The following is a 24,592-nucleotide window of genomic DNA, read 5'->3' as shown; positions in this document are numbered from 1 at the left end:
GTCTATTTTTTGGTTTCTATATTTCTTTGAGATAAAAAAGTGATCTTCAGTTTTAAAGCCATGTCTTTAAAGCCAAACCTTTCAGCCTTGAAATAAATGAATTGCATGGTTTCACTGCACACAGCAAATTTGCTAACAGAGTTCCTCTGCCACGGAGCTGGCTGGCATGACACGACCTGCTGAGGCCTTCATGCACTCCTAGGGAGGAGCGATAGATAAATGTGTGTACAAGCAGAAAACCTTCCACCTTAAGTAACTAGATTAAAATAAAAACTACCTTTAATCCAGCACCGAGTTTAAATCCACCAGATGCCTCATCATATCTAGTTATGGCACGTTGCTGTCTTTTTTACATGTATAATCCATCCTTCTTTGATGTTTATAATTTTATACAGCTCCTCACCCAGCAGCACGAACCCGTACCAGGGTGGCTGAGCGTTGCCATCGGGCAGGAGCTGCAGCAGGACCGGGGACTCATCCTTCAAGGCGTGTGGGTGGTCAGAGAGATCTCTTCTACTACTTCTCATTTTTAGATGCAAATCTCCCTGAACTGCTTGAAATAAGAAAAGAAAGGTTACACGGATGGTTCAGCCCCTCCGTCTCTCCCACTGACACCCCAGTGTGTTGCATCCTGCCCAGGATTTCCCTGCTCTGCTGGCATGCATCAGCCCTGGAGCAAGCAACAGACTGGGAGACACAGACAGGGACCTTCCCAGCACCTGCCCCAGGGGAGAGGAGCATGTGGGCAGCCTCATTCCCTCTTCCAGAGGATTTAGATGAACCTCTGATCTCTGTCCTGGACAAATTTTGTTAAAATCAGAAAAGGTTTTAATGCACAGAAATGGCTGGCCCCTCTCCAGTCAATGCTATGTACCTCCTCTTTCCTACCCAGGGGCTGGTGCTCATCAGACACGCACAAAAGCAGAACAATCTGGGGCTCGTTTCAAAAATCTCATTTTTGCATTCCCCCGGTGGAGAACTGGATGAAGTTTAGGAGTGACCGTGGAGGCGAACAGCCAGCACAGGCTCTGAGAAGCTGCTGCGTGTGCCCTGCTGCTGCCTCCAGCACACACACACACACTGTGTGCTCTTCCAACACACCGGCTCAGCAAAACCTGAAAACTGTCTTTGTTCTGGGCACATAACCTAGCTTTTTCATTTATATAGCTGTGTGGGCTTGAGGTTTAGTTTTTCAGTGGTATTGCCGTGGTGGTGGGGAGGGTTTGGGAGTATCCATGGCTGTCTGATTTGCTTTGCTTGGAGACATTAAACAATCTGGGCTTAGTTAAGGAACCCAGCACCGAAGACATGCAGAGAAATCTGCAATTTCAACCCCACTTCCTCTGCTCTGTGCTCAGACTGACTGAGCTATCAGCTAGTCCCAAGCCCCCCCAGCTCACACACGTTAGCCTCCCTCCACACCAGCTTTTCCTATACATCCCCTTCCCTCCAACAGCCTCTTGCATTCAGAAGAGATTCCCTGGTCTCCATCTCACTAGGCCTCCAGAGAAGCTGAAGAAATGCTCATCAGTATCAGGACTAGCAGGCAGGAGATGGAAAGGCTCCATCTCTTGGTAGCAATTCCATCCTTTAAATGGGATCCAGCCTGAAGAAGGCATCACTGAAGAGAAGATGGTGCTGCATGCTTGCCATGGCCTGCTTTTACAGATTTGCCTGACCTGGAGGCTGTTTGGTAACACAGAGAGGACTTGGTAGCTTATTCTGCTGTCCCTTGCTACAGAACCCCAAACCTTCCTATGTAGCAAAGTGGCAGCACAGTCCTTCACTGCACCTTCCTGTGCTGCAATGTCCAAGCTGAAAATTGGTTTGTTATGTTTGGACAAAGGAAAAGGAATTGGAAAATACAGTTTTGGAAATAAAAGTGGAGGGGGAGGTTGTATGCTTAAATCTGAAATGGCAGTACCCTGAAACCCAGGCAGCAAAGGCCGCTCTGTGAGTCTTCACGCTGGTCCTTCTCCTCTCCTGCTGGAGTGAGGTGGCACATGTAGTGGCAACATAGAATCACAGAATGCTTTGGGTTGGAAGGGACCTTAAAGATCATCTAATTCCAACCCCATGCCATGGGCAGGGACACCTCCCACCAGACCAGGTTGCCCAAAGCCCCATCCAGCCTGGCCTTGGACACCTCCAGGGATGGGGCAGCCACAGCTTCTCTGGGCAGCCTGGGCCAGTGCCTCACCACCCTCTGAGTGAAGAATTTCCTCCTAATATCTCATCTAAATCTTCCCTCTTTTCGTCTAAAACTATTGCCTTGTGCCCTGTTACTACACTCCAGATCCCAAGGAGAGCTCAGCTCTGTCCACAGGGGAGGAATCTCAATATAGATGTACAAATCCAAATGTTGCAACCACATCCAAAGCTGTTATTTTTTTGTCATTGTTACAAATACTCTGAAAAGATAGATCTATTCAATAATAATAATGATAATAATAATAATAATAGCTAATTTAATTTTGAAGCAGAGAGATGAAAGCTCCTTTCAAGCTGACTTGAACACTAGGAGCCAGTGCTTTTATTGCCAGACCCCAAATACTGAGCTGCTGCAGTGTGAATTAAGCCCTTCACAACTCCTGAGTGATGCCTCACCTTTCCAAAAAGCTGCTCAGGTGAAAAAAGAGTTAGAGGAGAATCCTGCTCATGATGCTTGTGGTAACATCCCCGTCCTGCAGCTCTGCAGGACCAGCCACAGACGGGGACACTGCCACATTGTCCCTTGACTGGGAAAGGAGCAAAGACAGGAGAGCCATTATACTAGCCTTAACACAAAAACTTTTAGAAAAAGACAACACTCCAAGTACAAGTTTTCAGACATTATAGACTCAGCAACACAGGTTTTAAACATGCTCACAGGGTACAAGAGCAATTTCTATTCAGTTAGCTGGAATAAGTCATGTTTTTTTCAGTTCCATGACCCAAATCTTGTTATCCTTTGATCTGGAAACTTCCTTTTTTAAATAGTTAGTCACTGAAGTCTCTGAAGCCAAGTATTTCAAGAGCTAAAAAGCTTAATGAGACCATGAAGGTGAAATCACCTGCTTGCAGTTTTCTGCATGAAGTGGGAGAAAAATGACAAAAAGCCAATTCATTTTAAAAAGCATGCAGATACTGATCTACTTTAGGACTTCCACAGGAGATCAAAATGAAAATTCACATGCTAGCCAACTCGCTCCTATCAAATTCGATCCAAACCAAGCCAAGTTCCAGCCTTGACAAAAGTCTCCTGTGAGACACAGCCTCAGCACCAGGCCCGACTGCCCCACAGGTGCTGCCACCGCGGCGGCCCAGCCCTCGGGCACCAAACTCTTACCTTGGTGCTGCCAAGGTGTGTTACAGCTGTGTCTCCACCGTTTTCACCACCATTTCACAACAGGCCTGGCTGGGCTGCAAGCCTCAGGGCTGGGCAGGATTCGGGCACCGCTCTCATCTTGGCGCTGCCTGCTAACACTGAAACCACGGCTCTCTGTGCAAATGCAGTCAGCTTGTGTATCACAGCCTAGACTCATCGTTAGAAATATGCCTCAGAAAATAAAATTCACTGCACCAGAGAGCCTGTGTAGGAGAGGAGCAAGGAGTGGTTGAGATCCCTACTTGGGAAAAACGTGGGAAGGGAAGAGAAACGTACCGTCCCCTTTAACACTGCAAGCTATTTGGAAACGCTGAGCTTTAAACATGCAACCTCATGTTGCTCCAAGTGTGCAACCTGTTGTAAAACACCCCATGCAATTTGAATTTCATAAATGCCTGCTGATTTGTCTCTCAGAGGTACAGTGAGATTCACTGGGAGCAATACCAGCAATTGCTTTACTGTGTCGAAGCTCTTTGCTTATCATCAGGGCATGAAGGTTAAACTGCACTGAAACTGCAGCCTCCATTCTTTACACAATGAATCTCTACTTACTTTTCTATGCTAGCCATCCTGGATTGTTGCTGTATCCAGTTTTAAGAATGCTTAAAGAAAAGCAGGGAAGCACACCTCTCTCCTACTGTAGCTGCTCACAGTGACCTACACCTGCTACACTACAAGAAGCACTGGCCAAGCTCTCCTGCCATGAGCAAAAGTGGGATCTCTTTGCCAGAACTGATGAAGTCCTCATAAGGACGTTGAAAGCACTTGTGACTTCTGCATCAACTTTGTCTTAGCCAAGTGAGCACTTTTATTTATTTATTTATTTATTTTTATTTTTTTATTTTTTCCTGTGGTTGTTGTTATGAAAGCATTTTCAGGGCCTATTCAAAACTTTTGAGTAGTTTCACCCAGAAAACATTTTCAGAGCAGGTTTAAAAGACTAAGAAAAAGAGAGCTTAAAATTAGGGAGCTGGGAAGCAGCTGTATGTGTCCTGGTTCATTTGACCTGAGCTCCAAGCAGAGTTCAGTACCTCAATGTCCAAGACCTGATGTCACCTCGAGGGGTTTGGGGCACGGCCAGAAGCAGACATTTAGGTGTATATGGGAACTTAGGAACACTTTATTAAGTTGAAGGTTTGTTGCTGGCTATACAATAACTAAATTTTGGACTTCTAGATCCCAAAGAATTTGTATGTTTAAATTCTTTGAGGCATATAGGGAGGGAAGCACTACCTGGTGGAAATATGAAAGCACAAAGGACTTACGTGAGAGAATAAAATAATGGTTGGAAACTAGTAGTGTCAAACAGAGCCTTAAGCTAAACAGAGAGTCACCACCTTGGGTTAACACTGGTTCTGAAATCATTTACTGCTTTTGAAGACCAGTTCCTTTGGTTTCCATGTGCTGTCAGTCACAATAGTAGCTACTCAGCAACCTTAGGACTTCAAATACCAATACCATGACTCAGACCAAGCTCCTGAAGGAGGGTTGCAGCTCTGGGGCTGAGGAGATGCCTGGTGCCTCTTGCTGGTGATGGGGAACATGGGGTCCTTGGTTGTAGGAGGTGGTCACTGAGAGTGTCTGTGTCACCAGGAGCCACAGCAGGGAGGCCAGCAGCCTAGGGCATGTCAGAGGTGGTGAAAAAGAAACTGACTTGATCTCCTCTGAGACTTTGAGACCCTGAACGTGCAGCTGTACCAAAGGAGAGACAGGCCTCGTGTGCTCATCAGGCTGGGAAGTGGTAGGCTTTGTAATGGGGAACTGGTGAGCCCTGGAGCCAAGATGGCTGCTGCTCCCCCTGCAGCCACACAATAGGCCCAGTGCTGTGGTAGCAGACAAACTGAGAGCTTTTTCCACCAAAGCCTCCATGCCAGGGGAGCCTGGGCCCTGCAGCAGCACCAGGAGGAAGCAGCAAGTGACAGCACGGGAACACTCCCTGCCACAGGTGCCACAGGGGACATGGGCTCCAGCTGCTGACCTGACCTGCTGCCTAGGGAGGTTTGAGGCTCACCAGGGGATTCTGGTGGACTGGGTTGGTGAGCAAACGTGGCGTGATGATCCAGAGAGAAAAGACCTTGAAAAACAAAACAGGCAAAAGAGACCCTGGCCCAAACACACCCACACAAGTGAGCATGATGGGGATGCTGTCATGATACTGCTGGGAGCTCAGCATGACAGGATGCCCCTCCGAAGGGCCTGCACACCGATGAGTTCAGGATGGTGAACACACAGGAGGAATTAGGGGCTTGTGTGCAGTTGTAGGGCTACAGCCTCAATGGGATCACAGGGTGGGTAGTTCACAGGAGTGCTGAGATGGATTGGCGCAGGCTCTTCAGGAAGGACAGCTGGGAAAGCGAGGAGCAGGGGTCTCCCAAGACATTAGAGAGCAGCAGGAAGGCAGGGAACTCCTGGGGGTGGACAGTGAGCTACCTCATGGTTATGTGTTAGGATTAGGGGCCTGACCTACACGGGTGACGTTGTGGATGTCTGCTACAGACTGTGTAATCAGGAAGAACTAGGTGAGGCCTTCTTCAGACAACTGGAAACCTCATGTTTACAGGCCCTGGTCCCATAGTGGACTTCAACCACCCGAATACCTGCTGAAGGGAGAACACTGAGGCACCAGGAGGTCTCTAGAGTGCTGATGATAACTTTCTGACATGTATATGGAAGAGCTTATGAGGTGTGGGGGGATCGGAGTGTCTGTCACACAAGAAGATGCAACCATCCAGCCTTTAAAAGGGAAGGGCTGGGGGCTCTTATCAATGCAGGTTTGTGGAGTCTCCATCCTTGGAGATATTCAAAACCTGACAATATGGTCCTAAGCAACAGGCTCTAGTTGCCCCTGCTTTGAGCAGAGGAGTTCTACATGTTCTCCACCGATCCCTTCCCATTTTTGCAATCCCGTGAATTTTACAGAAAGGGAGTTTTGAAGAAATGGAAATGTCTATGTCCTTTTTCTTCTCTCAGTTTAACTATTTCTACGAGGAGTGTATCAAATAACAAACATACCTGTGAGTGATGTAAGGTGAAGTAACAATAAAAACCACAACTAATATTACACAAAACATTTCTGAAGATTTTAATGGGGACATTTGCTGGAAAATTCAGATGAATTTTCACGGAACATGATTCACAGAACATTAACATGTTAGCAATTAATGACATATTTTGCAAAGAAAAATTTCAGAAAAGACGAGGGGAGTATTGGGAAAACACAATCATGACCGAGACCCATAACATGACTACCCTAACACAAGTCATGAAGCATCAACAGTCTTTACTGTTAATCTGCACATGGCCAGGCACTCTGAACAGAGACTTAAACTGAATTGATTTCAGCACCAGTGAAAAAGGAGGGCTTTTTTCTGCTCTCAAACAGATCTTTTGTGATGTCAAATAAGTATCAAATATTTTAACAGTCCTGTCCCCCCCCACAACACTTCCTGAACTGTGTGTTTAACTTTGCCAGATTAGCAGCTGGACACAGAAGTGTCTTCTCCCCCTTTTAATTTCCACACTTTGGAGAAAAGTGATTCCTTTTAATTTTTCTCACAAGAATGAATAAAATGTATTCTTAAAAGAAACTAAGACACCAGAAAAGGACAGGAGGTGATGTGTAACTTCAGCAAGCTTTCAAATCTGCTGAAGAGATCTATTCATGTTAGAGCTTTCCTACTGCCCAAACTGGATACAATTTCAAAATTCTACACCAATTTAATAACTCTTGCTCCTGCATAGCTGTGCCTTAATGAGTTACCTCCTATTACTGTGTGGAAATATAGGAATTTATTTTTGTTGACTTGCTCTAATGAAGTGTTATTGAAAGTGTAGGGTGTTCGCGATATACACTCAATCCTAACTGTGTATAATTTGGACAGAGGGATTTGGTTCTTCCTAATAACCACTCCATATTGACAAGTGGCACGATCCGAGAACGAATTATTATCTGACCTATATTGTTAGCTATATAATAAGGAAACACATATGCAATTGCATTTTTCTGAAGCATGACAACATATTCTCTCTTCCAGGACTGAAAAGAGCCTCTGCTCTCAGTAGTTAACAAAAAATTAGTCAATTGTGGCAAAAAAAATAAATATTAAGACTGTTTTAAAGCTCCTAGATTTATACTTCTGAATAGCAAATGTTTTAAAACACTACTTAGTACAGTTTAAGAATCTAGAACTTTTTTTATAAAACTATATCAGATTAAAAATAAATATCTGTTGCTCAGTGTTCAGGCAAAATACTGGACTTAAGCATCATTCATTCCTTTCCCAGAGTTCAATGCATGAGCACACATTTACTGTAAAACACACAGACTTTACCTAGGAACAGGCATCTTCAAGTAAGAAAAAAAAATCACTTAGACATAAAAGATAAGTTCATAATTTCAGCCATGATGCTTTTTATATTAAAATCCTTGTATTTGCAATTACTATTACCAAACGACTTTAAGACACTCCTTGATACATATTAACATAAATATCACCACCCAGTTCTATAACATTGTACCAAACTAGCTTCTGTTTTAAACCTGTTCAGTGCTAACAGTCAAGAGCTGGGACTAGATAGTCAACTGACCTTCAGAACATACAGACCAATAAAAAAATATGTTTATTATTGTTTTTCTTATTCTCAGGCAGCAATTTTTTCAGTCCTTCAATAAGCAAACCCAGACGCTATGTTGCTGGTTCTACCGTATCAATGTCTTCCTTCTTTGCACCCTCCTCTCGGTTTTTGCCCTGTTGCATGGTAAACACCGACGGGCCCAGCCTTAGGATCTTCCCACTGCCCAGGCACTCATCGCCCTTGTAGAACACAGCAAACTAGAAGATGAACACAGGGAATTTTTTTTTCAGTTTCTGCAACTGCAGGCTGTGCAAGGCCTGCTGGACAGTGACTGTATGCATTTATATTTGCTCTAACCAAATCTCAAGAAAAAAAAAAGAAACAAGTACAGGAATCGCTGACTCACGAGAGTTTAAATATAAGTCTGATAGTAGAAATTTCCTCATGAACTTCTACAAGATTATCTGAAAGTTACTGTGGTGGAATGGTTTTTTCCAAAAAGCTTCCTTTCCTACGGGAGATGACACATGGCATCACCTGCCCCTCTGCTGGACCTTCCCCTGACACCTCTGCCCAGGTACCATAGCACTCCTCAAAAAAGGAAGGGACCAAGGTAGCCTTATGTCAAGGACTACTGAGGCAGCCCACCTGGAGGAAGCAGCTGGGACTCGTGCAGGTTTGTGCAGGAAAGGAGGAGCGCAGACCTCCTGGCCTGTCCCTCTCAGTAAAAAGCCCAGTTACAGGCTCCGTGGCTCCAGGCACTCAGGGGTTTCTCAAACCTACCATCCATTCAGGCAGGAGTCTCTGCAGCTCAGCTCACTTCTCTTACTTCACCCCTCCCTGTTACAAACAGCCCTCAGACAATTGGCCTCAGGATGTATCCCACAGATGCCCAGTTTTGGGGCATGCAGGAGATGTTTGAAAACCTCTGGTTCATAGTGGGATGGAGTATACCCTTGTGTAAGTCGTGTTGAGAGGCATCATTGCACGTTACCCATCCTGGAAAACAAAATTTGCTGAACACAGATCCCCACTAAACAAATTTGAACACTAAAGCCGCATTACACAACCTAATGACTTCTAAAATCTATTTCTTGAGGACAACAGATACCATTTCTGCATACATAACTGATCACCAGAGACCTTTTCACATACTTCTACAACTTGTAAGCCAGCCTCTCAGAACACATGGTTAACAACAGCTACTGTAAGCTGGAAACAAACTCCTTGTGCCATAGTGGATAAATTGCCAAAACAGACCTAACTGCTCTTACGTGCAAACAAATCATCTATTTTCTTCCAGATGTTAAGAACACTTCTTTGTTTTACTAGTTACTCTATTCTAAAACCCCAAAATGGAAAGAAAGTCACTTCTAACAACTCACCTGCCCAGGTGTGAGAGCTCTTGTTGGCTTCACTAGTGTCACCCACACACTCCCATCTTGGTTCAGAGTCAGCACACAAGGCACTGGAGCAGAAAACAGCCAAACACCCGCCAGTTAATCCTTATGTTCACATTACAACAAAACCAACTTTCATCACCAGGTTAAACAGATCGAAGTCAACACACCACCACACAGAATTGTTTGATAAAGATACTACAGAAACAGAAAGGCAAACCAAACATTTCAGCTGTTTCTGCAAAACTCTGCTGAACACAATACTACTTCACAAACTGAATAAAAAATAGAAAAGCCACAAAAAAAAAAAAAAAGACAAGAAAAAAGAACAGGGTTGATTACCCAGTGCCATCTGGTGCTGAAACCTGAAATGACATTCCATCATTTTATCCCTAACGAGCTCTGCAGGAGGTTCCTCTGCTATCCAGTGCACTCGATTTGTCCGCAACAGGTCTCTGTACAGAGCAGGGTGATTTGTTGATGGTGCCTGAAAATACAACATTTACTCAGTGGTGACATTTTTGCCAAAGAGCCTAGGACTGTTGTGAAATAAAGCATGAAATACAGAAGCAGCATCAAGCCGTAACAAAATAAAGGCAAAATGAGTACAAAACCAAGCATTTATTAGCATTTATCAGCTTCCAGATGGAAGCCTTTAATGAAGTAATATGCTAAAGCAAGCCTGAATTATTTGTCAGTCTTCTACACCTCAAGAGTCATGTCGCTTCTTATATTTTTTTCTCCAATCCTATTTCTGCCTTCTTCAGGCTGAGTTCAGATCCCTTGTTGATTTGTATCACTCTTCCTTTTGTTCTAGAAGCAAAAAGTGTATTTCTAGTGCTGCAATATAATGAGGAAGCTCTTTCATTTGGCAAAAAATACACAAGACAGCATATATTTATAACCTAGGCTATGCTACGAATCAAATCTTCAGTATCCCACTTCTGGACAGGGACTGTCCTTAGAATTGAGGAAAAAACATTATAAATGCAACCCCTCATACTTTTTTTTTTTTTTTACCCTCCAAAACATACCGCTGTCATATGAGAAATAAAATTGAAGATGCAAGTCAGACACCTTTGCTGAAATCAAGAGGATTTGCCTTATAGAAAAGCAGAATTTAAAACCTCCAGGTCATTTCTCACAATGGGAAAAGGCAGGGAGAAGCACTGTATGAAGACAAGGGTAAATCCCATATATTTTGCATATCGTTACTGAAAAAAATCAAAGTCTGTATAAAGGGTGGCCTGCCAAGCCCCAGTCACTCCTGTGTTGGGGAGGTGTTGTACACACACAGCCTTAAATTCTTAGTGGTCCTGTCTGCTTCCTCTCAACTCTGTTTTGATTACATTTTTTTCCCCCCTCAGGCAAGTCAGCAAGTAGCAACACACCTCATTATAATCATGTCAGTATCAAAATAACAACTTTAAGAACAGCAGGAAACATTGACGAAGTTGGAGAGGTGCAAAGCTCCAATCGCCTCTTTTGGTTAGTCATTAAAACGCCAATGATTCACAGTATTATATTCCGCCTCAGTTTTCAAAACGATAAAGGTGCATTGCTGGCTAGTACCTCCTTTACCCAAAAAACAAAAAAGCAAAACGTAGTAAACCAAGACAATACTCATTTTATGTACCATGTCATAATTATTACAGAAAACTCTTCTTTTTGGAGTAAAAAATGAGAGCTCAGTAGACTGGTTGACTTTTTTCAGTGTTTGCCATTTAATTAATAAAAGCTTGCTGCCAAAATCTAAGGCAATCTTCCACTCTCCAGAAGCCAGTCTGGACAAGGTGTTTCAAACCCGCAGATGCTGCGCTAGCTGGCACTTGTTTCCCCCAACTAGAGAGCCAAGAACTCTGCCCAAGTTAGTATCACATTCCGTACAGCAGGAGTCATGAAATGCTTGCATGAGGCATTCACAGCACCAGCGTTAATTAACTCACCACAAAGATATCTCCAGTGCTGACATCTTTATCTACAACAAACCAAGCATCCTTCACATTTGCTAGCCCAGCCCTCTGGCCTATTGTGTAGAGGAACCAACCTAAAAAATATGAAAATGGAATGCTGCTAGCATCTTTTAATCTTTTACTTCCAAAAAATATATTAAAACATTTCCCCAAATCTCTACCACTGAGCAAAGAATAAAGAGCCAAGTGTTTTAGAGAAGTGTACCAATCACAAGTTAAGCCAACATCTACTTGAAAGTTTCCATCTGTACCTGAAGCACATGATTTCAAACTAAGCCATCTCTATTGTGGTACTCTTACAAAATAAACATTTCTCTATTTCAGTTTCGATTTGTGGTTTTGCTACCAGTCTTACTAGTGCCCCTTACTACTGTATGTAGCAGTAGGACATCCCGCTTCCATACCTTACTTGGGACAGGAGCTCGTATCTGGCAGAACTGAAGAGAGAGTGAAGGAAGTACACAGAAGGAAGGGAAGAGGTAACATACCCATTTCTAGTGATGTCCTACTTGTGCATTACTGAGGGCCATGATTTTTCTGCAAAGTTTAGATACTAAAGAATCTGGAACTGAAGCACGGTCCTTTTAAAATAATTACATGAACAATGATCTCTTGCTAAATTAACAATCTCTTCATAGCAACAGAATAATCCTAGCAATGTTTACTCTCTGCTTCCTTGCAACATGAACCAAAAAAAATTAAGGATCAGTTGTAGTTCACATTTCTACATACTGCATAAAGCAAGTTTGCCATGATTATCAAACTGGAAAAAATCTTTAGATTGGTTTAGATTTTCACAAACTTTGTCCTTCTAAATGTAAGCAATATTGCTCCATTTCTCTAAAAGCAGTTATTGAGGTGGGTTAGCCAATTACCTTTGTGTGTTCCCAGAACCTTCTTATCTTCAATGGAAACAAAGTTCCCTGGCCGAGGTTCTAAATACTACCAAACAGAAAGAGATTTAAGTCACAAGATGGCCCCCAAATACTCAAAATATGTTTCAAGTTCTGTCACTACATCCTCTTGGAGCTGGAAAATAGCTGTTCAACAAGCAAGCACTGTTTGAGCAGCTTACAGGCTGCCTGAGGGAGAAAAGCAGGAGGGGCTGTCCCTATCAGCACTAATTCTGTGCTTCGCTCCCCCCATCCTCATTTATGACAGGGAACAGCAGGTTTCAACCATTTGCCCCTCTCACATCCCAGTCACACGTCAGAGCCTAGCAGGCGTAGGAGTGTGAGTTCACTGAGTCCTGCTGATGCAGAAAGTGCAGGGCTACGCACTGGTGGAGGAGCAAGCCTCCTCATCCAGGCTGCCAGTGTTAGCTTCTGGTAGGCTTGGGACTACAAATTGCGATGGGACGTTGCTACATAGTGCCAGACACCAGCTGTCTGAGATTCTTCTGTAGACAGAACCAGAACGGAACACAGAGATTGCCGTAGATTTAATGTCACTCACCTCAAGAAGGAATTTTTTGAAGTTTCTTTCACCAATGAAACAAACTCCCATACTCTGAAAAGGAAATGCGGTACTGAATCCATGGAAAAGCAGGGAAAACCATTGGAAATAACGTATATTACTTATTTCATCTCATACGATGAACAAACCCACAACATCTTCTCCAACATATGTAAACAACTCCCACACAGTATCAGTGAGAGCCATGAGCACGGAAGAGAAGTAATAAAACACAGACCACATGTTCAGTAAAGGCACACGTTACCACTGGTGACTACATTGTTCATATATTAGAAACAGAAGTCTCTTTCAGATAACATGCAAAACTGACATAAATTATACAGATACAGTCTACATCTTGAAGTAAAACTTAAACAAACAGGCTTTCCTTCCAGTTACTGCCTACATTCTTCAGATAACCATTTACATGGAGAAATATAAACATTTAGAGCAATCAAGTCTGTATCAGCATACAGTTGCCGCCTGCATCATGTTTGTTAGGATCAAATCATGAAATGTTAGTTCTTAGCCAGGAAAACAGATTTTTTTTTGATAAAGTGACTAAAGAAGACCTGTATGACCCAGTCTCAATGAAGACAATTCAAAAACACTGATAGTGCAGAAGCCATTGAAAGCTACGGGAAATAAACATCAAGGCTTCTCGCCTGCTGTAACAGAGAATGCTTTCCTTAAGGCTTCCTATCACACTCACCCTCACCTTAGTTCTTCTAAGACACAATAGTACACAAATTACCTGCAAACTAAAATACAGAACTAACCACAAGCTCATAGAAGTACTTTTAAGCAGGCAGGCAACTATAAAACTGCTTCCCAACCTATTCTATTATTGTTTGTGTAAAAAGCTGATTTATCAGAGATTAAAGTTCAGAAAGTTCAGAGAAGTCCATTTCAGAGAGAAATACAAATCAAAAGAGTTTAAGTGTTACCATGCCTCTTTTTTCTTTAGCACATGATGAAGGCCATGTTCCGATGCTATCTTCTTTACGAAGCTTTTTGTTAAATCCCCTAAAGGAAAAATGGTTTTCCTCAAAGCATCCTGGGAGACCTGACTTAGAAAGAAGGTCTGGTCTTTAAAGAGGTCAGCTCCTTGAAGGAGTTTTACAGCTGCAAAGTGTGGAACACAAAAAACAATTCAATATAACTGCCTTCAATATTTCAACTTCCTTTAGCATTTTGTTCAATAATCGACAATTTTTATTATTTTCAAACACACATGAAAGACAGCATTGTTCAGGGTTTTCAAAATCTAATTGAAAACATTTGAGTATTTCCTCACCCCTGAGAAGATACAGAAACATTCTGATCTTGTACAATGCAGAATCTGAAAATGTCTTGCATTGTCCCATCTATTGTACTACCGCAAGAATATTAACAGCATGAAAGATGAAAACAGCTTTCACATTTCATGTGAAAGGAAGGATGAGTATTGAAAAATCCTAGAGTATACCGATGCATTTCTTGGCTCAAGTGAACACTGACTACAGGCCAGTAGTTCAGTCTCAACTGTTACTACAAATCCTCGGTAACAGGACAGGAAGCCTGCTTAGAATATTACAAGATATCACAGCTGTGAATCAGGCTGCCACAGGGACAGACCATTGGTCCCACTGGAACCATTTCAACTTCCCAGAAATAAAATCCAAAACAACGAAACATATAAAGCCCCTTAAGTCCAGAACAAACAAACGGAAGTCAAGAAGCTGTAATATACAAACATCACTGTGGCAGCTTTGCAAGAGAGGTAGTTTGCGGGTTTCTTTCCCTTTGGCTGTACTGTGTGCTTCATCAGAGCTTCAGCTGAGTTACTTTCTTGCATTATGGCCCACAGCAGAGCTGTTTGGGAGATACCCACATTGCCATCCAAACTGCAATAGTTCCATGCAGAGTCAGACCCCGAACAGCATTAATCAAGCTGGCTCAGGTACTGATAACAACAGAAGCACTGTGGTGCAGGTATCATCTTCTGATTATGTACAGCCACAGGCAGGCTATTAAAGTGAAGAGCAAAACCTGCTGCTGCTGTTAGAACCTTTGCTGAGCTGGGAATTACAGCCTTAAAAATGTCTCCACGTGCTGTGCTTGTACCTTTCAATTGCAATGTAGGCAGAACCTTAATCTGCCTGGGAAAATCTGGCTTCTACAGGAGAATGGAGAAGACACGGAATGAAAGATTCTTTTTTCCCCCAGGAAAACAATGTGGAGTCCAATTACTGCATAAAATGATGTTATTAATTTTAATGTTTCAAAGGTCTTAAATCTAAAGATACTACCTATGCATATCCCCATGATAAGGTTTATCTATGCTATATACTGAATAGCCAAATAATGCATTCATTAGAATAGAAGAAATACATTGAATAATTTTTACAGAAGTCACTGAAAAACTTGACAAAGAATTCCTGAAATACTTCTCCAGGGTATGGAAGATAGCCATGTCTCCTTTATCTACATTACAGCCCCTCCAGAATGTTGATTACTACTGAAATGCTTATTCTTACCCCTCTGTACCTGGATTAGCAAATGTAATACTTGCCTGGTCAGTGTACTTTTCAGTGAGGCAAATCTCCTGTTTTGCCTAGTCAGACTTGTAGAGGCTGGGGTTTAAACACTAATCACCATGTGTGAAGTCACTAACTTCCCCAATTATGTGACAAAATATAGTTTAAATTTCTCTTTCATACCTAGGATGACATACAGAACTACTTACTATTTCTAACTTCAAACCGGTTTCTGAAAAGCCCTTGTGGTCTTTTAGTGTATTTCTGTTTAAAAACTTCCTCATCCTCCAGTGACGTCCTAGCGTAATGCCCGGTAGCAATTGCATCGGCTCCTAGCAAGGAAAAAAAGTCAAAAAATAAACAAAAAACTTAGAGGCATTTGGTTGAAATTCACAGTGTGAAGCACGGCTATAAACATCTAGGAAAAAAGTAGAAAACAGCAAAAGAAGAAAACCTAAGAAGTCTTATACTGACAGGCACGATACCCCTGCTATTTAATCAATGTGAACTGTTCATCGGCATGCTGGAACTTGTGTTTTTTTTTTTTTTTTTTTTCTTTGAGGATCACCTAGGAGTGTAAGATTTAATGCTCAGGTCACTATGCATCCCTGAATTAAATCTGCTCCTACATATATAAAAAGTAAATTCAAACCCAAATACTTTGCAAATATTGAAATACTGCCACAGAGATGCATGACTTACTCATACAACTGAATTCCTGTTTTTCCCCACCTTTCCAAAAGTTGCTACTATTTTAGCATTTCCCCAGCATACACCGTGTACTGACACACTTCAAAGAGCCTTACCAAGGTTATCCATAGCATAGTGAAGAAAGTAGTTGAATTTTATATGCTTGTTACACACAATATCAGGATTAGGTGTCCTTCCCAATTCATACTCTTTTAAGAAGTCACTGTAAAATAGTCACATGTATATTACCATTATTAACAATGCACAATACTCTCCAAGACTGGAAGACCTGTTAAACGTGAAAACTTGAGACCCTGTCATATGAAGCAATTTATGTAAGAGATGAAATATCTGTCAGGGTTTAACCTGTAGAAAACGATGCTTGCAGGATTTTCTCCAGACGGAGGGCATGGTCAGAACATCACTCACAATCCTGTACAGTACAGCTGATTTATTAAATTACCATTACTCAGGGGAGACACAGCTACCCACTGTGCACATCCTACTCATCTCTTACAAAATACTCACTTTTCAGAATTAAATGAGCCTGATCAACTTTTCAAAGCAACAGAGCAGTGCAGCACCCACCAGAAGATAATGTGTTTCAGCTGCAAGGACACTAGCTTAATCTGTAACACCAAACCATAAGCAGTCAGGGGACCTTGCCTTAACTTTATAGACATTTTTTTCTGCCTTTCCCCCCCCGCCAATAGTTTCTCAAAGTCAAGTTGTAGTTTTTACACTTTCTTTACATAACTGACGTGCTTAGCATTATTTGCTTGAAAACATTTAAATAACTACTAATAACACTAAATTAGCATACAGTGATGCACAGAGACAGCAGAAGACCCAATGTTTGCTTTACTTTGCTTGCCCTCAGTGGTCACTTGAGTCAAAAGGGACAGAGGGCAGAGCACAGAAAAGAATCTTTACCTGTATTTAAAAGAACTACTGAATCTCTCTGATGCAAAGGCATGAAACAGACTCTGTACAGACCATGGGAAAGACAAGACTTGAGACAGTTCTCTTGATAAAAGGTGCTTTTTGATTAATATTCCTTTAAAGAGAGACTTCAGGGAATAAATTCAAGCTCAGCGATGACATTAAGGAAAAAAGGCTTCTGGAACAAACCAAGATACTTACAACATTTTGTTTGGGAATGCTGTACTAATAAATGAAGAGAAGCAAAAGGAAAGCTGATCTTCTATGATCTTTGATTCATCATTTACCATCCCCCACCCCGCAGGAGTTTTGATACCATTTATCCATTCTCTCACACCAAGAGGAAAAACACAGCAAGCTTTCCCAGATCGGGACCATTTTGTTCACTGACCGTACAAGTTTTGTGCTTAAGTTGATACCACTGCCATGTGGCACAGAAACAAAACAAGCAGGTTGTTCCTTAGTTTCTTCTAAGACAAGGTAACAACAGCACTTCTCAGAAGAGAGTTGATGAAGATGAAGTTATGTTTAATAAGTAGAAGAGAAATCTGGTTGTTACACCAATACTTCCCTTCTTCTCCCTTCCAAGAAAATGTTTCAGCTTTCTCCACGCGTAACTTTCTTCCATTACAGTGGAACGAAGTCAGAGGAAGAGCAAATCTGAACGTCTATTTTAGAGAACAACTTCTAATTTGTCAGAAGTTTAAAGAAGGCTAAGTCTTGATTACTCTGTGGTAAACTGGATTCAGTATAAACCAATGTAACGTACAATGCACTGCATAAATTACACAAACAAGGGTAATAGCATCCCATGACATAATTTTTCCTCAACCTACAATAAGACTGGGCCAGTATGTAGGAAAAAGAAATGAGCTGCAACAATGGAATTACTACACATTTGTAATAACTGGAGATAAACCTATTACTTTCAAAATTAACGAGCGTATTAAAACCAACGGTTGAATTGTGATGTTAAATGTGAATGAGAGAGAAAACAATTCTGCGTTTAAGGAGCGTCAGTACTTCCTTTTAGCACCAGTAATACTGCAATGAACTGCCTTTGCCATCCTCACTTCACAGGAACATGGCGCTATGTTAATCTATTTCTGAAAGACCACCTGTTTTAAGTAGGTTTCTACCTGAATACTTCATTCCAGTATTCCTTCACGTAGGAAACCTGGTGAAAAGGGATATCAAGCTTCTGACAGACCCGGTAAGCATCTTCGCAATCTCTGTCGACAGAGCAGGCTCCTTGCTCATCCAGAGGGTCCCAGTTCTTCATGAAGACACCCGTCACTTGGTAGCCTGCCAAGGGAAGGCAAGGAACACCTGACAACCTGAAACTCTTATAGGGTGGGCCTTAAGACTGTGTTTTTCAAGGCAACTGCATCCTTCAGAAGATGTGAGAAACTCTGCATTACGCATGCACCCTGCTAGGAGTTTCACAGCACGGCTGTCACTTATTATTTTCGCTAAGGGTTGCGCGGTAGCTGACACGCAGATAAGGCGTTTATGAAATCCCCACGGCGACACCACACAATGCCGAGTCGCTCCGGCTTCCCCCTGCACCGCCAGCTCCCTGCGGCGCCCCGAGCCCTGCCTCCCCCTCTCGCTCAGCCCCGGGGGGGCCCGGCCGCCCTCGCCCACCTCGGCGCCTCAGCAGCAGCGCCGCCACGGCGCTGTCCACCCCGCCGGACACGGCGCAGGCGACATGGCGACCCCCCGCCGCCCGCAGCATCGCCACGGCCAGGAGCGGCCCGGCCCGGCTCCACCGCCCCTTCCTCCCCGCAGCCCGCCCCTTCCGCCGCCATGGCGCCGGGGCCGGGCTTGGTGTGAGGGGAGCGAGCGGGGCTGGGCGGCGTCTGGGGAGCAGGGGAGGCCTTTCTCGGCGGGGGGTTTGTCTGAAGACAGGTGGGGCGTGAGGTGGGTGGAGGAGGCGTTATTAAGGTAATTAAGGTGTAAAAGGTAGAGTAGGTGGCCCGAATTTCCTGCCTTTGACCCCCCTACGCAGTCAGTGGGAACCACCTCTGCCAGCTGCTCATTGGCAACAGGACTCGAGCCGTACCAGACAAACCAAGCCACAGTTAGACCCAGTGAAAATACTAACACCTAGGTTCGATTGCTTCATGTTTTTTTACCACTTAATAAGCCAGCAGTTGGACCACACAGTGCAGGTCTGGAGGTCAGGGCAGCCCCCACCCGTTCTGGACTACTGCCAAGTTTGGGCAAGTGACCTGCTCCTTGAAGGGGCAGAGTGGCTGAGGGGGACATATCTACATGCCTAGCTCTCCTCCTTCAGCTCTCAGTGAACCCCACAACTGTTCAGCTGGCCAGATGCCTGCTTTAGGACCATGCAGGGACAGGGCTTGCAGTGCAGCTGACACAGCCCACTCAGAGTTGTCAAAAAATAGTTGTTGTTATGGTTATCCTCCAAAACTGTTCTTAACTGACACACAACAGTTGATTCTCTCACAGGATAACAAAATTTAAAAGGAAATCACAAATACACCAATAATGTGAGAAAGTGTATGTGGTGTTTCCTGGGTGGTTTTTGTTTTTAGAGTGCCTCCTTTTTTTTCCATTTGGAAAAAAAGAACTAATTTCTGCCCCCTGCTTAACGGTTTGATAAAGCAACACTCAAACCATGTCTTTAACTGAGCAGCACTGACTCGTAAGTGAAATTTCATTAAATGCTGTGGTTATCCATCTCACTTTTTGTAGAGGGAAAGCAGGAACAAGCAAACTATACAAATTCTACATCACTGTGGGTCACAGTAGGAGGAGATGGCATGGTTGTTCCCTCTGACTCAGAAGTCTTCACAACCTTGCCAAAAGTCTCAGTTCACAAGTCTGACACTGCAGTAACCACAGAAAAAAGGCAGCCATGGTAAAAAGTAAAGTACCTCCAGCTAGAGCAGCCTTGTTCAACATGCTAATCTGAACACTTTTTCCTATTTAGACTGTTGGTCTCAAAGTTACCAATGGGTAGAATATTTCCAGAATCTGATGAACTTTTATAAATTGATATACTAAGCTAATACATGCCCAGCAGAAGCTTCTGGTCTCCAAAACAGATACCTCACTTCAACAGCTATGTGCTACTATTGTGTGCATTTCCACTCACCTCTCCATATTTAAAGTCTTTGTGTATTATGAAAGTGTTGCAAACTCTAATTTTTCTGCTATTTGAAAGGGAGAAATTTGAAGGCTTAAATTTCTCCCTTTCAAATAGCAGAAAAATGTCAAGACCAAGCCACCTGGCAATAAAATGCTGTTGCTTTCTTCTTTGAATCATACAGTCATTCAGCTACTAATGTTAGTATATTCCACTAAGAATTTATTTGCTGACTTGCAATAGTTTTGTATTAAAAACTGAAATCCATTAGTTTTACCTGCATTGTAAGATTTTAGTGAAACACTAAAATAGTCTGACCAAATCCTGTAGTAAAAAGTTCCAATTTTGTACAACAGTTTGTTAGTTAAACCCATTTATTTTTAAGTTAAATCTTCATTGCACATAGGAAGTAAAGAGGCAAAGGACAACCAGTAGGAAATAAAAAAAGGCAGGCTTCCAATACAAAGACTACCCCTTTCTGACTTAAACTTTAAATACGCCATTGTGGTATATCCATGAGGAAAACTGTCAGAGTGAGTTTTACTGTATAAGGACTGTTAGAGTTCTATTGCTACAGCATTTCATCATTCATCTTCATAAAGCTACGTGAGTGAAGAGTAGCACCTAACACTTTAAAGATCACAGGTACCAAGAATTCTTCATTTCAGCCCAAGTTCAGAACTTCAGCAGAGGGGAATCCAGATTTTCTTTGTTTACATCAGGACTCAGAGTGATAAGAGGAGAACTCAAATCAATTAACTGAAAGAAAATAAATGATAAAGTTTAGCTCTTTGTACATTATTAGTAGTGTTAATCTCTATTAACAGTCCTCTAAATTGTTTAGGATTCCTATTAGTATCCAAAGTACAGATACAAGCACCATGCTCAAGCATTTAGGTTCAGATTAGTTTTTTTTTTTTTTTTTAAAGATCTCATTCTTAGACAAGCACAAGCTTCTCAAAGCTTCTTACAAGGTAGATATTCCCCATGCTTACCTTTAAAAACCTAAAAGGCTTTTAGCTTTCACTACTATGCATATTCAAGTGACACTAACATCCAGGCAGGGCAGAGCATTTCTCAACTCCTCTAAACAAACCCCCAGAAGTCAGATGAAGTCAGACTTCTGTGATCCCCTTCTGAGATACTTTGATGTGCCTGATATTGAATTGATCCCAACTACATCCTCACTACATCAGAGGCTGCATCCTCATAGTTACCACCATTCACATTTGAAAGCATCTGGAGGAACGCACCTTCAAGCCACTAGCATACAGAAAACAATTGCCCAGAAACTCTTGTCAAATTTAGACTGGGTTCCAACTCATCTTTCAGATGAGGAAGGCTTTAGGAGAGGAGTTAAACAGGAGAGACAGACTTGCTTTTTGTAAGAGTCACCATGCCTACTCTAGAATTCACTTCTACTTCAGGAACAGTTTCATTCTTTAACAAACACCTTAAGCATAAGGTTCTTCTCCAGCCTCCTCCTTATTTGCAAACTCTTCACTCAGCTCTAGTTCAGCGCACATAGATTTTAAACATTATGTTCTTTATTGAAGAGCAGATTAACATTCAGTATCATACTGAACATATTGAGCTGGTATTAATTCCTACACTACTTTAGAGCTGCTCTGCAGACAAGCATACGTAGCCACCTGACATTTTTCTGCTAGCATAACTGCACCATTTTGTTATTTTTTTCTCCAGAAGACATGCATACAACTTACCTTTACCTGTCCTGAGAATGTAGGCTTTAGGGGAATAATCTTACTGAATTCAGGTGTATTGGAAAGATCAATCAGAGGTCTACCTTCACATTCCAAAGCTTCTGGGAGAGGTTTATCTACTTCAATATCTACCAGTAACACCTTTAAAAAAAAGTATAGCTGAAGGTTTTCTTCTGTTTTCTATGCTTCCTTCATAAGCATAGATACAATTTAGCTTATACATCTGTAATAATCACAGAACAGGTTTAGTTTACAGTTGTTTAGTTTATAGTGTGGGTATTTTTCTTGCAGGATTGTTCGCGCACAGTATAAAAACCTCAGCCTTTGTTCTGCCAATGGCTAGCATCACAAATAGGGAAGTTAGAGCAAGACAAAGCAAAAGAACTCTGGAACATAATTTACAAACAAAAAATTGTTCGAAGTCAAACTTAAAACATAAGAGTAACAACTCAATATTTAAAAGACTTGACTACGATTATTGTGCAATGTTACTTAGCCAATTCCAATATTTAAACAATTCTGCAGAGCTCCAGACTTCAGTTTGTCTGGTTTAGCTTCTCTATCCATGTGCTAAGTAATTCTGTAACATACTTTAAGCCTGTCAGTAGGTCAGATAATGCAGTAAGAAACTGACACAGTAACACGTAGTTCATCTACAGCTTTTATTCTACACCTGAATACTTGGAGGTCTATAGCCACACTTTGTCAGGTTAGTAGCTCTGAACTGGTACTTCACAGGTATTAAGGAAAAAAAAACTTTCAGGAGTGCCAGCTTTCACCATGAAGCCAGTAGATTAATTTTAGAGTGGGAAGAACAGTGTTAGCTGGGCTAAGTATTTGACAGTTATCTAAGTTCACTGGTACATGAACTTCGGGGTTTAATCCTTAAGCATTCTATGTAGATATGCATTGCTGCTAAGCAACTGTATTAGTCTACTTCAGTGAATTTATCTAGAGTTTAATACTTCAAGTATGTGACCACTCATCTTTGATACAGGATTAAACCCTGCATAAACCTAGATGTTCAGTACTAAGAGTAGGCACTAGAGGGTGCACACTTGGAGCTAAACCATTTTAACTGTGTGTAGTGAAGTGTTTTTTCCTAGTTACCCTCAGCTTGAATTAATCTATTTTCAAGCAGTCTTAGTTCTGTAGAAAAACAGGTTCTCATTTCTTACCTCCTTAGTTTGTTTCTCTTCAGCCAGCTGATTCTGTACTTCAGCCTCTTTTGATTTTTCTTCTACTTCTTTCACAGCTTTTTCTGGTGAGAAGTCAAGCGTAAGAGGTAGCACAGGTGGAGGAGATATATCATCTTCTGAAGATATTTGTGCATCCTTCACCTGTTTAGAACTAGGGAGAAGAACATGGGCTGAGTTCTTTACTCAGCAGGAAGTATGAAAGACAGATAAAGTCAAACTGTTCCTCAAACGCTGCAGCGACCTAACTTCATTTTCTCCTTTTCTTTACCACCCCAAGTTTTAATGGATATAAGGCTTCCCATATTTTGATCCAAAAGCATGCTGGTTAATTGAAAAATACAAAATATCTCGCTGCAATAGATGTATAGCCTACACACACAAAGAAGTGAGCTAGGATGGTGAAGACTTTAATCTTAAATTGACATATACATGCTAAGTTTCACACGAGTTTTTGTAAGGAATTGTAGTCTGCTTAGTATGATAGAGTTATCATAAAGACAAATTGTTTCCTTGAGAGAAAAGACTATTTTGGACATTCAACTTCAGTAACACAACATTAGGTGATCCAGCATCATTCCTACTTTAAGCGTTCATCACCACCGACCCTGAAGCAAGCCTGCAAGTGTATATATGGCACTTTGAGAAGATGCTGGGTTAATATGAAAGCAATAAGATTATCTTCACAGAAAACCTGCTGTTGCTAGCTACCTGTATAGGATTCCCCCTTCGTACAAGCCATTACATAAATGGAAGTCTCCTCAAACTGAAGTTGTCAACTAAATCATTGACTTTTTGACTGATGCTTCCAAGTAACTTTACAGAACCATTAGCAACAGCATGGGGCAAATTAATTTTATCTACCTACTTGCCTTCATCAAAAGACAACAGCAAAAGAACCACGAGCTAAAAAAATCTAGTTTTCAAAGCATCAGACAAGTTTTAAGTTGCCCACTAGCTCAAGTAATACAACTAATTCCTACAGTTCTCTAATGTTAATATTGGCTCATCTGAAGGCTGGCAGTATTTTGCCAATCACAAGATATATATGCGCACACTTGTCCTATACAGCATCTAAATGCTCAAATGTTATACTCTCCCATTTAGAGAACCCTGAAGCCTGAAAATCATTAAACTTCGTTTACAGGCAGTTTGCCTACGATACTTATTTGATGTGGGGGGAATGGTGGTGTTGTTCCTTACCCATTTGTAAGTGTCTTCTTGGTAGAAAAGCTAGAGCTTTGAACAGATGCAACATATGGAGAAGATGCCATTCTTGGTGCAGTTCTAGGAGTCGCTGCTGGAAATCCCGAGATACGACGGACAGGCGTAGGTAAGGCAGACCGTTTCAAACTGGCAGGAGTCATGGATACAGACCTCTCACGAAAACCAGAATTCTGAAATGTCCCATCTTCTGAAGCGTTCACGGGAGTGCTGACTGCCATGGCACTAAGAAAGGAACACACACTATCCAAAAGTACCTAGAAACAGTTTTATTCATGTAGTTTTACCAGACAACAGAAGTCAATTAGCCTTTGGTCAACAAGGAAATGGTATTCATTATGAAGTTGACAACTACTTCACTATAGGGATTTCATAATCCTTTCTTGAACAACTCTAGTTTAGCCCTACAAAT

At 42.0% G+C, this 24,592-nt stretch overlaps 2 protein-coding genes across 5 annotated transcripts in view; both read right to left on the bottom strand.

Annotated features, from left to right (window-relative positions):
* Positions 1-6,797: 6,797 nt before the first annotated feature.
* Positions 6,798-18,703, bottom strand: TRMU (tRNA 5-methylaminomethyl-2-thiouridylate methyltransferase). Its single transcript, XM_035315467.1, has 11 exons — positions 18,569-18,703; positions 18,061-18,226; positions 16,096-16,202; positions 15,499-15,621; positions 13,723-13,895; positions 12,771-12,824; positions 12,191-12,257; positions 11,289-11,389; positions 9,685-9,829; positions 9,328-9,410; positions 6,798-8,199 (listed from the first exon to the last, which is right to left on the bottom strand). Exons 1-11 carry the CDS (start codon positions 18,657-18,659, stop codon positions 8,053-8,055), a joined length of 1,257 nt encoding a protein of 418 aa, XP_035171358.1. The 5' UTR covers positions 18,660-18,703; the 3' UTR covers positions 6,798-8,052.
* A 1,689-nt stretch (positions 18,704-20,392) lies between these two features.
* GTSE1 (G2 and S-phase expressed 1) overlaps positions 20,393-24,592 on the bottom strand; it is a 33,014-nt gene continuing 28,814 nt past the window's right edge. For all 4 annotated transcript variants that reach the window (XM_035315462.1, XM_035315460.1, XM_035315463.1 and 1 more), the window contains exons 9-12: positions 24,160-24,405; positions 22,939-23,110; positions 21,761-21,901; positions 20,393-20,795 (exon numbers count right to left, since the gene is read on the bottom strand). In XM_035315462.1, coding sequence (XP_035171353.1) covers positions 20,712-20,795; positions 21,761-21,901; positions 22,939-23,110; positions 24,160-24,405 — 643 coding nt within the window. In that variant the 3' untranslated portion in view covers positions 20,393-20,711. The remainder of the gene's footprint in view (positions 20,796-21,760; positions 21,902-22,938; positions 23,111-24,159; positions 24,406-24,592) is intronic.

The sequence above is a fragment of the Oxyura jamaicensis genome, chromosome 1 (genome assembly GCF_011077185.1).
Source record: "Oxyura jamaicensis isolate SHBP4307 breed ruddy duck chromosome 1, BPBGC_Ojam_1.0, whole genome shotgun sequence".
NCBI classification, from domain to species: domain Eukaryota; kingdom Metazoa; phylum Chordata; class Aves; order Anseriformes; family Anatidae; genus Oxyura; species Oxyura jamaicensis.
This window is presented reverse-complemented; position numbering and strand designations above follow the sequence as displayed.

What these genes read in the sequence shown, in the direction of transcription:
- TRMU (XM_035315467.1), bottom strand. Translation starts at nt 18,659, where the DNA reads ATGCTGCGGGCGGCGGGGGGTCGCCATGTCGCCTGCGCCGTGTCCGGC. An exon ending in TACTGGAATGAAGTATTCAG is followed by an intron (nt 16,203 to 18,060) that starts GTAGAAACCTAC and finishes ACTATTTTACAG; the next exon opens with TGACTTCTTAAAAGAGTATG. An exon ending in TCAAAAAATTCCTTCTTGAG is followed by an intron (nt 12,258 to 12,770) that starts GTGAGTGACATT and finishes TCTGTTTGGTAG; the next exon opens with TATTTAGAACCTCGGCCAGG.